The sequence below is a fragment of the Amphibalanus amphitrite genome, unplaced genomic scaffold, assembly GCF_019059575.1.
Source record: "Amphibalanus amphitrite isolate SeventyFive unplaced genomic scaffold, NRLGWU_Aamphi_draft 001229F_arrow, whole genome shotgun sequence".
NCBI classification, from domain to species: domain Eukaryota; kingdom Metazoa; phylum Arthropoda; class Thecostraca; order Balanomorpha; family Balanidae; genus Amphibalanus; species Amphibalanus amphitrite.
In genome coordinates, this window is record NW_024882722.1 from 195,819 (window position 1) to 208,294 (window position 12,476).

Below are 12,476 nucleotides of genomic sequence, written 5' to 3' on the forward strand. Positions count from 1 at the left end.
GAGATGATTCAACAGTCATTTATCACAGGCGAAAAAAAGCTATGAGAGCCACCAAAAGGCCCGCATTATGCGTAAAAATGCAGCCGCTTCCTTGCTGCACATTGAGGCCATTCTGCATGAAGAACGATCGATAACGTATTCGTATCGCCTGCGTCGCACTTTTAGGATTACCGTAAAATAAAAAGTGACGGCATAAGATAAGATGATTTTGGTACAATCGATATAGGTCACAACAAGCAACGAAAGAGGTCATGGATGTTGTAAGGGCGCAAGGGAAAAATAGCATTTATTATTGTTTACTTCGACAAACTTAGATGCGCCATGGGGAATTGCACTTACCTCAATGCAGAACTGTGCCACTAGCTCTTCCTGTCAGGTGCGTTGCCGACGAAGTTCCTCTTTCAGACAAACTGAAAAGACAATATTATTGCATTAATGCCACCTTAAAAACGAAGACTATGGGCTCCATCCTAATAAGTTTCATAAATATGTTTTATGTGCCCGCACAATGAGTTAAAGTAAGGATCCAGTGAAGCAACTAGCAAAACCTCGAATTTCCTAGTTACAGTCACAGAGATGCAGAATGCAGATCTTTCATTTATTTTGGCCCCATACCATATTATAAGATTTACGAGATCTGACCGTATTCATCACTGATCATCTCACCAAGCGAACAAAATGACGACCTGAATTGATCTCCTTGGAGTTTTCTTTTCTTTTCAAAACATCAGAATTTTTTGAAAACCACAGATAGCATCGTAAAAGTACATAACAGACAAACATTTTCCGGACATCTCACATCATAGACAAAAACTTCCATACATAACACGTTTTTTTTTTTTTTTGCCAAACACACAATGTGGTGGTAACCCAACCACACAGCCCCTCATCACCAAATCACAGTTCACTTTCCCCTCGTATCAATGCTCACGCAACGGCACCCAGTTCCTACCCACGCTCAAATGGAGCTCCGCAATCATAACTCCAAAAACGCACACCATCGTGAAAAAAGTAAACAAAAGTAAATAATCTCATTGGAGTTTGGTGGCGATCAGTGTCTTACAAACGGTCAGATCACAGTTTTACACACATTTTCATCTACGCAGTTTCTAACGCGACATATTCGTTGTCACATGCACATTTAGTAGTGGTATGATCCACACTCCACAGTGCCCACTCAGAGCGCAAATCTGGCTATCGCCGTAAGCGTCCTGCCATCTGGTGACGGGTTCGCAAGCTATTGCAGGTGGCGAAACGGTCGCCTCCAGTCACAAACTCCCGAAGAACGATGCTTTACGATGGTTCGCTGACCAACAGAGGCAGGCATCACGCACGGGCAAATGCAAATTGATGGCCTTCAGGCAGCTTTCATCACTAGAGAGCGACTGAATCCAATGTTCAATGAATTCTGATACACCCAACTCATTCAAAGATGTATATAACAATTAACATCCATATGAATTAGGTGACCAAAAAAGCTCATGTCAAACATCTAAAAAGGTTGGCGTTTCATGTAACAGAAAATTTATACCTATAACATCACAAAATGTTAACCATCCATATTTCAAGCAGTTGTTCAACAATGTTGATGCCTGAACAATTAATTAAATTCACTCAACAAGTCACATAAAGTAACTTAATTCATAATGCACAAATAAACTCCAATCAACAACCCATCAACATCCGGCTCTCTTTCATCAAGTTTGGTCATGGGCCACTTGCACATGTAGATCCTCATCCTCATCCATCCAGCACAATAATGGGAATGATTCTGATTCTCTCAGAAACTATAGCAAAATAAAATGCTTAATAATTTCATTAAACTGAAGAATACCAGCTGTCCTGTTCACTCTCTAGTCTTCATTTGACCTATAGGTAGTTTAAAATTTGTCAATGTGGTAATGACTGATGGCTGAAGTGATGGGTGTGAACTGTGAGAATCCCCATTAAAGGAAATAGTTCACTTTTAACATGGGGTTTTGAACTGGAATAGCAGTTTCGTAGCTTGAGCTGAGACTAGCACAAATCAGGAGCTTTTACGGCTCAATGATCACCCTAGACGAAGATATTCCATTTCTCGTTCCGAAAGAGTGCCTTGCAGAGGAATGTGTGCCTTGCACAGGAATGCAGCCACGTCAGCGTCAGCCAATCAGCATGCTGCTTACAGCCAATGCAGTATGCGTAGGTTTGAACTACGCGATATGATTGGTCAACGCGTAATAAGCTTCCGCGTCAAACATTATTTTACGTAGAATATAGTTCGTCCTATATTAAAATATAGAAAAAAATGTTTTTATAAAAAGGTTTTATTTTATTTCATGATCATTTTGAGCATAAAAAATCATAAATCAATAGCAAAATACTAATTTCAGGAAAGTGAACTGTTTCCTTTAAAAGAAAATGGCAGAGTAGGTGGCAATTCCAACACTGTCTGTGTCTCCAAAGTATGAACCTAAGGGTAGATCTACTCACACTGGTTGGGACAGGGAAAACAACTTTTAAATAGGTACCTAGCTTTTCTCATAGAGTAATGCACTTTTAGACATGAACTCAGAAGTCTAACTAGACCTGCTCTTACCTAGGACTAAGAGATCTCAAAGGGAAAAATTAAGAACTGTGAGCAGATTCCTATGTATTGCAAAACATAAGAACTTCCTTAATAAAAAACTCTACAATTTTTTTCCTTAGTGTGGTTGGATTCAGCAGAAGGGGCAACTGCACCAAATTTCTCTCCTCTGTACACCTGCGGGCTGCCGGTGGCAATGGCAGTAGTACCTACATAATAGATGGTCACACTAAACCCTGGAGGATCGTGTCATGTATCATCATTAACCTCATTTTTATCTAGGCTCACAATCTTGAAGGGGAAGGGGAGCCTGACGGCTTGCCGTGCAGCTGTGCAAACTGCAATTGGTCCATAATTAAGAGGTATTGTAAAGTAAGCTTCATTTAAAAGCTCCTTGAAACAATGAACTTGCCATTTGAACTTCAAACTGACCCATTGTCATCATCAGGACCAAAATTGTGCAAAATTTTGTCTTTTTACTCGTAAGCAATCAATACCTCTATGAAATGTTATAAGAATACCGAAAGGTTGAAAAACAAAAACAAGTTTAAACAAGGCAGGTAGGTAGGTACCTGTTTCAAATTGATTCGATCAAAGTTCGGACAGCAGACTACAGGACATCTATTAATATCTTTCAGCAATAAAGCATTTGTAAATAAACAATTAAATTATCAAACTCATGGGATTTCGAATTTCAATGCTGATGCTGATGCAGATTGAATGTTTGTGTTCCTCTTCTTGGTGGAGATAAGGGATTCAATGTTGATACAGCCTTAAATGTAGATGCAGGTAACAATAGAATACGTACCAAGATGGAAATGATCAAGGCGATCAACATGGCCCTATTGATATAATACCGAAATAATTAAAAATTGCACAAATTCCACCGTGCCAAGGCAGTACCGCCATTGGCTAAAACGGCTAAAACAATGATTTTCGCGAACAGATGAAAGAACATGACACATAAATGTCTTACGCGTCTGACTAAAGAAATTGCGCACATGAGACAATCAATTATCCTGCTGTCAGCATTCACGGGCAGTGATCGCAATTTTTCATTGGTCCTTCAGTCTGATAACGTTTTTGCGTTTTTGGAGAAGTTTTTCGCTCGAAGCATTTTCGGGGTATTTGGAGATTGCAACACCAAGCGTCATTGGTAGGTAGCACGGATCAGGAGATTCGTGAATAGTTATCTGCTGCTAGTTTGGCGGACATGGTTCAAATCTACCAAGGCTATGACCAAGGCCTATATACGGCCTTGGTTCAAATGGCCTCCTCCGGCATGCATATTGTTATCCCCACCGAGACTTTGGTCGGTGTTTCAAAACAGTTCAAGTTGCGTTAATCGTAAAATGAGACTAATGTGCCCATCATGGGCATAATTAAGATAGCCCTTTTAGAAGTAACAGGACCAAATGCCCCTGCTGTCCTCAGTTCCCTGTCCCGTGTCCACCTTTCGCGCCAGTGTCGCCAGTCAAAAGACAATAATTCAATCATTGTGGTCATCACTCAACACCATCAACCAGCGCCACAATGAGCGTACGTGGTTAGCGTGAGAACGAGTTTAGCAGCCGAACTGAGTTGGAGATGAATGGTATTCAGGGCTGAAAAGACGAAGCACACATAGTAAGTATGATGCTAGCGAAATCTATTAACACCCCAGTAGGCCATTGATGAACATTCACGCATAAGCAAAAACACACGATACCACAATAGTGATGTAGCCGAAGGGAAGCTCACCTCACATTGAGACTACGTGACACTTGCATTGCGATGGTTAAAGCGCTGATTACATGACATTTACCACACGACATTCAATACCTAGTCGCAAATTAAATGTGTCAAATACAGCACTTATATATTATTCCATAGAGTGAATGTACTACCGTTAAGTGATCGATAATGAGTGCCGAAAACCTCTAAGGTGGGTAATAAAATCCAAACTATGACTTAAACCCGACCGAACAGACGCTGAAAGACCTCTTGGACGAAAACCCTATGACAATCGGCGGTAAGGTGCGGACTTTGACCGCTTAGTTCCACAGTTTGACATTTTTCAGATTGGACAGTACCTATTGAACCCCGTATCATAAAGCACGGGTCACATGTAAACGATGATTTATCCGCAGTGCTATGGTAACCTCTCACGGCAAACAGGCTGTGAGCCATACCCGGCTACATCGCGAATCGTCCACACCCGCGTACACGCCACAGCTCACAGTGCTCGGCCACAGGTGAATGAAAGTCCAGGCGCACAGTGACAGGCGCAAACCCAGCGCGCAGGCGTCCAGTGTGGTTCACAGAACTTCGCTTCGAATGGCACGCTTTTGCGTAGTCTCGTACCAGACACTTTGGAAAAACGTTAACTTATGTTCGTTACTTATGAGCTGTGCAAAGGAGTCGATTAGAGCCCTGCGCGGTCAGTGCCATACAAGATCGATTGGAAGCAATACCTCTCCTTTAGCTAACACAATGAGTCAAACTTGTCTTGCCAATTGCTGAAGTCTATTTTTGTTGTATACTGGAGATTTCGGAGCGCCTACTAGTGATCATTTTGCACACATGGAGACGTTTATAAGAATTCCACGTCGATTTATCGTCATTTGGAGCTCAACAGATTTCGGCATTATTGTTCCTTTCCTTTTGGACGTAAAGTTCAATAATTAATCGAGGACCTTTCGATAGCACGTCACGAATTCAAATTTCATCCCTTTCTCTAGAATGAAAGCCTGGAGCATGTCCAACTGCATTCAGATGAGCTAGAATACGCTTTTTACTTTTTTAGGTAATGGTTTGATCTACAAAGTTCATAACTGAGATGACCTGGTGAACCTGAGCCCCTTCCACGACGCTGTCACGCGTTTTGTTGGACCACCGACCGCGCAGGGCTATCATCAACTTGCCGAGGCAACTCCTAAATTTCCCTTACCACCAAACCTAACACCCCACAGTTCGTTAGCCCACCACACTGGACCTGCCGCCGCCGGACCCCCGGTCACGTCCCTAACTACCCGTCCTACCAGCCCCGCTCCCGGGCGCCGGTCAGCTGTCGCGCAGCAGCTCGGGCCGCTCGCGGAGCACGCGCTGCCGGTGCTCGGCGCTGAGCACAGCCGCCAGCACGGGCGCCACCTGGCGGTCCACGTCCTGGCGCCAGCGGCGCAGCCGGTCCCGCTGACGCTGCTGGTCCAGCAGGTCGCTGGCGATCGCCCGGTCGTAGTCGGGAGCCGCGTGAACGGTGGCCAGCCGGTCACCAGAGAGAAATCGTACCTGTGGACAAAGCAAGGATGGGTGGAGGTTAGATGTCAGATATGGAGCGAGAAAGGGAAAAATATGGATTTTACGTAGACTGTCACGCATATAACAAGTTGCCAACTACATCTGTTGCTACAGCCATGGTGACCACCCCTGGCAAGCACAAATAACAAACATGAAACCTTACAATAATAAGAGCTCAACAACTTACTAAACTAGTATGTTTTCCCAGCTCCAAAGGTTACTCCAGTAAAAACATAACAGTGAGCCGCCTCCATCACCAATCGAGCCGCCGACGCGCTACCTACCCTGGCCTCTCTGTTGGGCTGTCGGGGCGGCGCGGCGCACCAGTCCACCAGCTGCCGGTTGGCCTCTGCGATCCTCTGGTGCAGCGTGCACGTGCCGCCCGGAGAGCTGTGGCACGGTTCACACTCGTCGTCGCTGAGCTCGTCGTCGCTCGAGTCTTCCGGCTCGCTGTCACTGGGGTCTGTCTCGGCCGAGAGACCTGAGTCCACCTGATCGGCGGCCGTGGGACCAAACACTGCCGGAGAGAGGGGTCATAATGTCAGACAGTACTGCCGGCACCGTCAGATATTGGAGATAATTCCCCGGTACTGTCAGATACTATCAGATACTTCCAGTGCTGTTAGTTGCCGTAGATGTCAGCAAGGCACTGTAGATCTACAGTCAGGGGGAGGATTTATCATTATGATGGGAGGTAGATTATTTAATTGGCATCGCCAGGCACTGGGGGGAGAGTCTGGCATTGTCGGAAAACGGATTGTGAAACTGTGAATATGACATACTGCGCAAAACACTAGCTGGACAGGCAGCGCTTGCTAGTCGATGTAGATAACATAAGTAAGCGAAAATGCTATGCGCGTCATTTTAACAACACTAGAGCCTTCCCTACACGCAAAACGCTGGAGCGCGTCCACCTAAGTACAATAGCAGGGAAAACAGCACTGGGGCACAGTTCGCCACCAGCATGAGCGCAACCAGTGCTGTCGAAACAGCTCGTGTGACCACGGTCGTGTGGTATTGCGGAAACAAGATAAACGGGACAAACAAAGGCAGCCATGACTTACAACATGACGAAAGACTGAGACACTTCTTTGACATCTTTTCTCATGGTAAATAAACGCATGAAAATGTGACCGATAAGTAAACACTGAAACATAGCGCAGGACATAAAACCATGGCTAAAGCGACTGATTTTTGGCCCGACGTCAGGCTCTCGGCGAAGCCATCGCAGCACCGCACTGATGCTCGACACTCCCAGGTTACAGTAAGACATGTATAATGTGCTGTGTTGCCATGCTATGAACATGACTAAGTACATCTAAGTATAATGTGCTGTGTTGCCATGCTATGAACATGACTAAACAAACTGATCGTAATGTGTCGGTTTTATGGACCCCTCCCCTTCCCCCGATTGCATTGGTCATCGGCGAGGAAAACATGGGAAACATGCAGTGAGTCGTTGAATAAACGTGACTGATAACAGCGATGTTACTACTATGCGATACTGATAGAGGTAAGGTGCTGCAGCTAGAGGCACCAGACCCACAAGAAAAATATCAGCAATTGCGTGAAAAAGGGTAAAAAGAAGGCCTTAAGACAACGATATGTTTCGGAGTTGGCAGATAAACAAGCCGTGTCACTCCACAGACACACGTAACGAAACATTTATATAATTTTTCAAGACAGCCATGGATCGTAAATCGGTAGAGCGAAGCCAAGCTAGTAAGTGAGTGCGTAAGCATAGGAGACTATAGCAATTCCAATAATTCGTGCGTTTTTGGCGCATAATCAGTTTGAAAAAGAGAAGCGGTAGGATTATACGGGAGGCATTAAATCACAGACCACTGCAAAAGTATATGGTTAGCATAGATACATAGGTCTTTACTGAATGTGTCACAAAAGATGGCTATGAAAAATCAAAAGGATTAAAATAGACCGGGCGAAAATGGTACTAGTAAATAACACATTCACGCAGAATGCTTATAAAGTACATACACAATCTCATTTGATCGTCACCAAGTGTACAGACCGCATCGGGCGCACTCACCTGGCGTTCGAGGCGGCGCTGGCTCCGGCGCCCCACGCGGTTCGTCATCAGCGTCATCGGCGAACATAATGAAGTCATCGCCCGAGTCGACCGAGCTACTGGGCAGAAAGGTGGCCGCCGACGCGTCCCACTCCTCGTCACCGAGCGTCGAGTCGTCGTCGCTCGACTCACTGCTCGAGTCGTCACTGGACTCAGAGTTGGCTGAAAGAGAGGACGACGAGCGGCAGCTCCGCCACCGGGCGGGGCTGGTCGCCGCCGGCGTGGAGGGCTCCGACGGTACGTCCATATCGGAGGATGCTGATGAGGGCTGTCGCGAGATCACAGTGGTAGCCGCCGGGGAGGACAGCACGCCCGGTCTCTCGGCAGCGGCTCGGTGGGACTGGGACGCCGCAGTTTCGTCGAGTCACTGCACTGGACCGGCGAGGGGACCCGGTTCGCCAGAGCACTGGCGGCATGGATGGAGATGGAACAAATGTCGCGGATCGTGTTCGGCATATCAGCCGGTAAGGGCCGGTCCCGTTCGGCACTGAGTTCACCTTGCGAAACAGTCGCGTGTTCGAGTCACTGGCGGGTATATCACAGCTGGTGGACGGCAGCGGCGGCGGCTGCTCGGTCTTCTGCGCGGGCGGCGGTCTCCTGGCCCGTCTGCTCCCCAGTCTCCCGGCACTGACCGGCCGGTGGAGAGCAGTGAGGGTGGATGGCCGAGCCGGCCGCCGCCTCCGCCCGCGGCCCGGTCACGGCACACCGACTCGCCGGCTGCCGGTCGGCCTTGGCCGGCTTCCCGTTCAGGGTGCTACTGTTGGTCACGGTCACCGGTCCGCCGCCGTTCACGTGAGCGGGCCGCGCTCCCCACCGGCCGCCCCGTGAACGGTACAGCCACGGATACTTTCTCGGTCCCGCCGGCGGCGGCGGTGGGTAATCCAGCGGCCACATCGGCACTCTGCACCCAAATGCCTGCATTGGAAAGTGAGCGGCGAGCCGGTGGCCGTCGCTCCAGAGCAGCGAGCCGCTGCCCAGCTCGACCGGCTGACGAGGGAAGAACTCCTCGGCGTCCGGGTTCAGGCGCGGGTCGTGGTCCGTGTGACAGTAGCCGCAGCTCCTCATGTTCCGCTCGGAGGGATACACTTCAGCTGCAGACTTGACAACGGCTTCGCGATGCTGATACTTTGCGTTACAGACATTAACTTTTCTTTCATTTGCCATCCACTTGTTACAACCAGCATAAACCCTCATTCGGATACTGAAAAAGAAGGAACAATGTAAATATCAACAATATTAGTTCATTGGTGATGATAAGAATGGTTTGCCTTCTATGGCCCCAAGATTCTGGTGGTTCTTGACAGGCGAGTGATGTGATGAGTGATAGCTATAGCCTTTTAATTTTGACATGTTGAGTGGCAACTGATGACCATAACTCACTCCTCTCAACAGAAAAAGTGCCAGTGTTCTTTCACCTCATCCATCATAAGCTTGAAAAGATCATTAATCAATAATTTTGTCAATAAAATGTAGGTGATTAGTCTGCTGATTGATCCTGGCATTCTATTCAGTTGATCCTCATAGATATGCTCATTGAAAAAAAAAACATGAACAGGTGATGAAATAAAAACATAAGATATTGGTAATTAGAAATTACACATAACTTGGTTATTTGGTAAGTAGGTACCTAGATCACATATGGTGTATACTATTACATTTCACCTCATCTGGTAAGGGAATGGCCAACCTTATCTGCATGAAAACACAAAATCTAAATACTGTCTTATCTCCATAGAGGCATTAAATCTGCCCAGCTGACATATTAAGTTCAGTCAACTATTTAGATATGTTAGACCAAAAACCAGTCTCCGTCACTCTCTGCCACACCTCACAAAAAATGTAGCTTGAAAGGGCATGCTAATTCAATTATAAGGCATACGGCATACATAAAAAAAATCAAACATAGCCTGATCTAGCAGCACTGAGCACCTACTGTACACCAACCAAACAACTATCCTCTGGTCTAATGCACAAGAAGGTGAACAAATTGGTAGTCATAAAGCAGGTAGTGTCACACTTTTGTTTTTGCAACCAAGAAGAGGTGCTATGCCCGGAGATAGAGGTTGTATAGTTTGTAGGTTTTCGGTTGTAGGTTTTAGGTAAGGTTAGTTTAGGTTTTTTGTGGCTGGGAAGAAGCATCTCTGGATCTAGCACCTCTCCTTGGTTGCAAAGGCAGGTGTGATGCCTACTTTATGACTGCCAAAAATCCATTAAAACTATTTTAACAAATTTGATGGATGATTCTTAATACTGTTTGATCAACATTGATTGTCAGTGTTACCAAATGTGAAGTTTCTTCTCAGTGGTGAGCTTCATAGTAAGTATAGTTGAACAATGAGAGGCCAAGCAATGCAAATAACTGATGTCTGACACTCATATTTCGTACGTGAAAACTTGCAGCATGGGGCATCCCGATTAAGCTGAAACTTAACAGCGCTTTTGAGCTTCGGACCTATCCCTTGAAAACATCAAGTAAGCTTGGCAGATTTCCGAAAGAAAAAGTAAAACTGTCATAACTTCTGTACCAGTACAAAGAGGAACCAGCATTCTTATAGCACGCGTCTCACATGCTGCCACCCGTTTATGAAAAGTCTCTAAGTCTAGACTCTTCGTTTCTTGAGATATTTACACGAATTTCTCTTTAGGTTGTAGGTTTGTAGGTTGTAGGTTCTAGGTTTGTAGGTTGTAGGTAAGGTTAGGTCAGGTTAGGTTATGTTTTTGTTTTGTAGAACACTCTAGAGATTTTAAGCAAAATTTGAGGAAATATCTCAAGAACTGGAGAGTGTAGAGACTTTTCACGAACGGTGGCAGCATGTGAGACGCCTGCTATAATAATACTGAGGTACCTGCCAAGGGAGGGCAAACTATGCTAAAGAAAAAATCAATTCACAAAGTATTTATAACAGCAAGACAAAACCAACACTGTACAGTTAAAAAGGAAAATTGATAATTATATAAACTGCCTTGATCCGCCAAAACGGAATGCGGCAAACATGGCGCAGATGAAAAACATTACAAATACAGTTAAATCTTTCCAAAAACATCATAGTCTAAACAAGCTTGGAGGGAAGTGAGCAAGACGTCGGATTACAAGTGTTATTTACGAGGAATTACCAAAATACTCACATTAAAGGCACGAGCCCAATATTGTTCAACACAGCAGCTGTGGCGCACAAGAACAAGAATGATGAAATCTGCATGCAGCCTAAAAAACAACAGCGACTGTCAGCGTCAAAATGACGTCATTGGAAATCGATCGTTTTTCTTATATAACTGCTATAAGCGTAATATTCTTTTTTTCTAGCTAATTGTAAAATTTCTGACGGTTTTTAAATCAGATGTGAATGCTTACGAACAAACTAGCTTCAGGCATAGCAAATAATCTACAATAAATTGTATGACGTAGCTATAACTGTATGGTATGACTTCAATTGCTAACCGTCTGCTTACTGTTGGGCTGTCGTAAAGAATCGCACCACAAGGCGCCAAAATGCTGTTCTTGCTGTACCGCATATTTACGTCTGGACAACGAGTTGCGGGGAAAAGTGCTGATTCTGTTGCAGTTTTAGGAGCCGGTGATTAGGCTGGATTTTTGGGTTATTTTTTCGTTCCGATTCATGTATTTCATAGTGTTTTGCCTTTGAATATTTTAGTTCTTTCAGATAAATATTACTTGTTTTACAACTTTTGTAAAACGTTTCATTTTATAAGCCGACCTTCAGAGTCCTAAAAATACATCAGCACTACAATCATTGTAAACAAACAAATGGCATTGGCTCTGTTCCAAGGCGATTTTTAAGTTTATCTGGTGGTTTCCGTACTCTTGGTCGTTTTGTTGGATGTTTGAATCCCTAAGATTGACTTATTATTTAGAAGCATGTGACTGAATACAATCCAAGTATCCAAGAGGCTGACAGAGGTCAAGGTCCTGACTCCTGATCGCAATATCAATATCAGTTGAACTTGAAGTTATGAAATTTTGGTTGACAAACGAAAGTTAAACGGGCTCATATATCAGCAAGAAAAAGTAAAATCAAAACGCTTATTGGCCGAAAACAAGCATAATATTGCAGATCTTGGAGCAATACTGAAGACCAGTGAAGAGCGCGCTGAGCAGGATCATGCCAGAAATGTTGACTGTGAGCGCACTGCGCATATTGATGTTTGGTATGAATATTGAATGATATCTTACAACAGCAAGATAAATTAGTGCTATCAAGTTAAAAATCTAGAATGAATGGACTTTGGCAGCTTTACTATGCTTAGATGCTATGCAGATTGTAATGTGCATCATGGGTACTCAGTGTCTGGCAAATGAAACATGCGATCATTCCATTGCTACTGGAGGAGAAAGCTTGGATCACTAAATCCACTTATGTTGATTTTGATGTTAATCATTACTGTAGTTCTTGAAAAAAGGATTGTTATAAAATTGTCAATGTGACAATCCATGTAACGTGATCATATAATGTGTTCATAGTCATTCGTGATAGTGATGTTGGTCCAATATACAATGGCAAAGCTCTCATCTCAGCGTTTCTTCCGTGT

General features: G+C 44.7%; 2 protein-coding genes across 10 annotated transcripts in view; both read right to left on the reverse strand.

Moving 5' to 3' along the window:
* The window catches only part of LOC122371293 (apoptotic protease-activating factor 1-like), a 44,476-nt gene extending 41,046 nt beyond the window's left edge, over nucleotides 1-3,430 (reverse strand). For 5 of the 9 annotated variants that reach the window (XM_043347485.1, XM_043347479.1, XM_043347477.1 and 2 more), the window contains exons 1-2: nucleotides 3,375-3,430; nucleotides 340-410 (exon numbers count right to left, since the gene is read on the reverse strand). The gene's annotated coding sequence lies outside the window, so the exon portion shown is untranslated. The remainder of the gene's footprint in view (nucleotides 1-339; nucleotides 411-3,374) is intronic. The other 4 variants (XM_043347489.1, XM_043347482.1, XM_043347496.1 and 1 more) reach the window with 2 other exon arrangements.
* A 769-nt stretch (nucleotides 3,431-4,199) lies between these two features.
* On the reverse strand, nucleotides 4,200-8,493 carry LOC122371296. The gene is made up of 3 exons (XM_043347500.1): nucleotides 7,890-8,493; nucleotides 6,127-6,359; nucleotides 4,200-5,833 (listed from the first exon to the last, which is right to left on the reverse strand). The coding sequence occupies exons 1-3, from the start codon at nucleotides 8,173-8,175 to the stop codon at nucleotides 5,609-5,611; spliced, it is 744 nt and encodes a 247-aa protein (XP_043203435.1). The 5' UTR covers nucleotides 8,176-8,493; the 3' UTR covers nucleotides 4,200-5,608.
* Nucleotides 8,494-12,476: the final 3,983 nt, after the last annotated feature.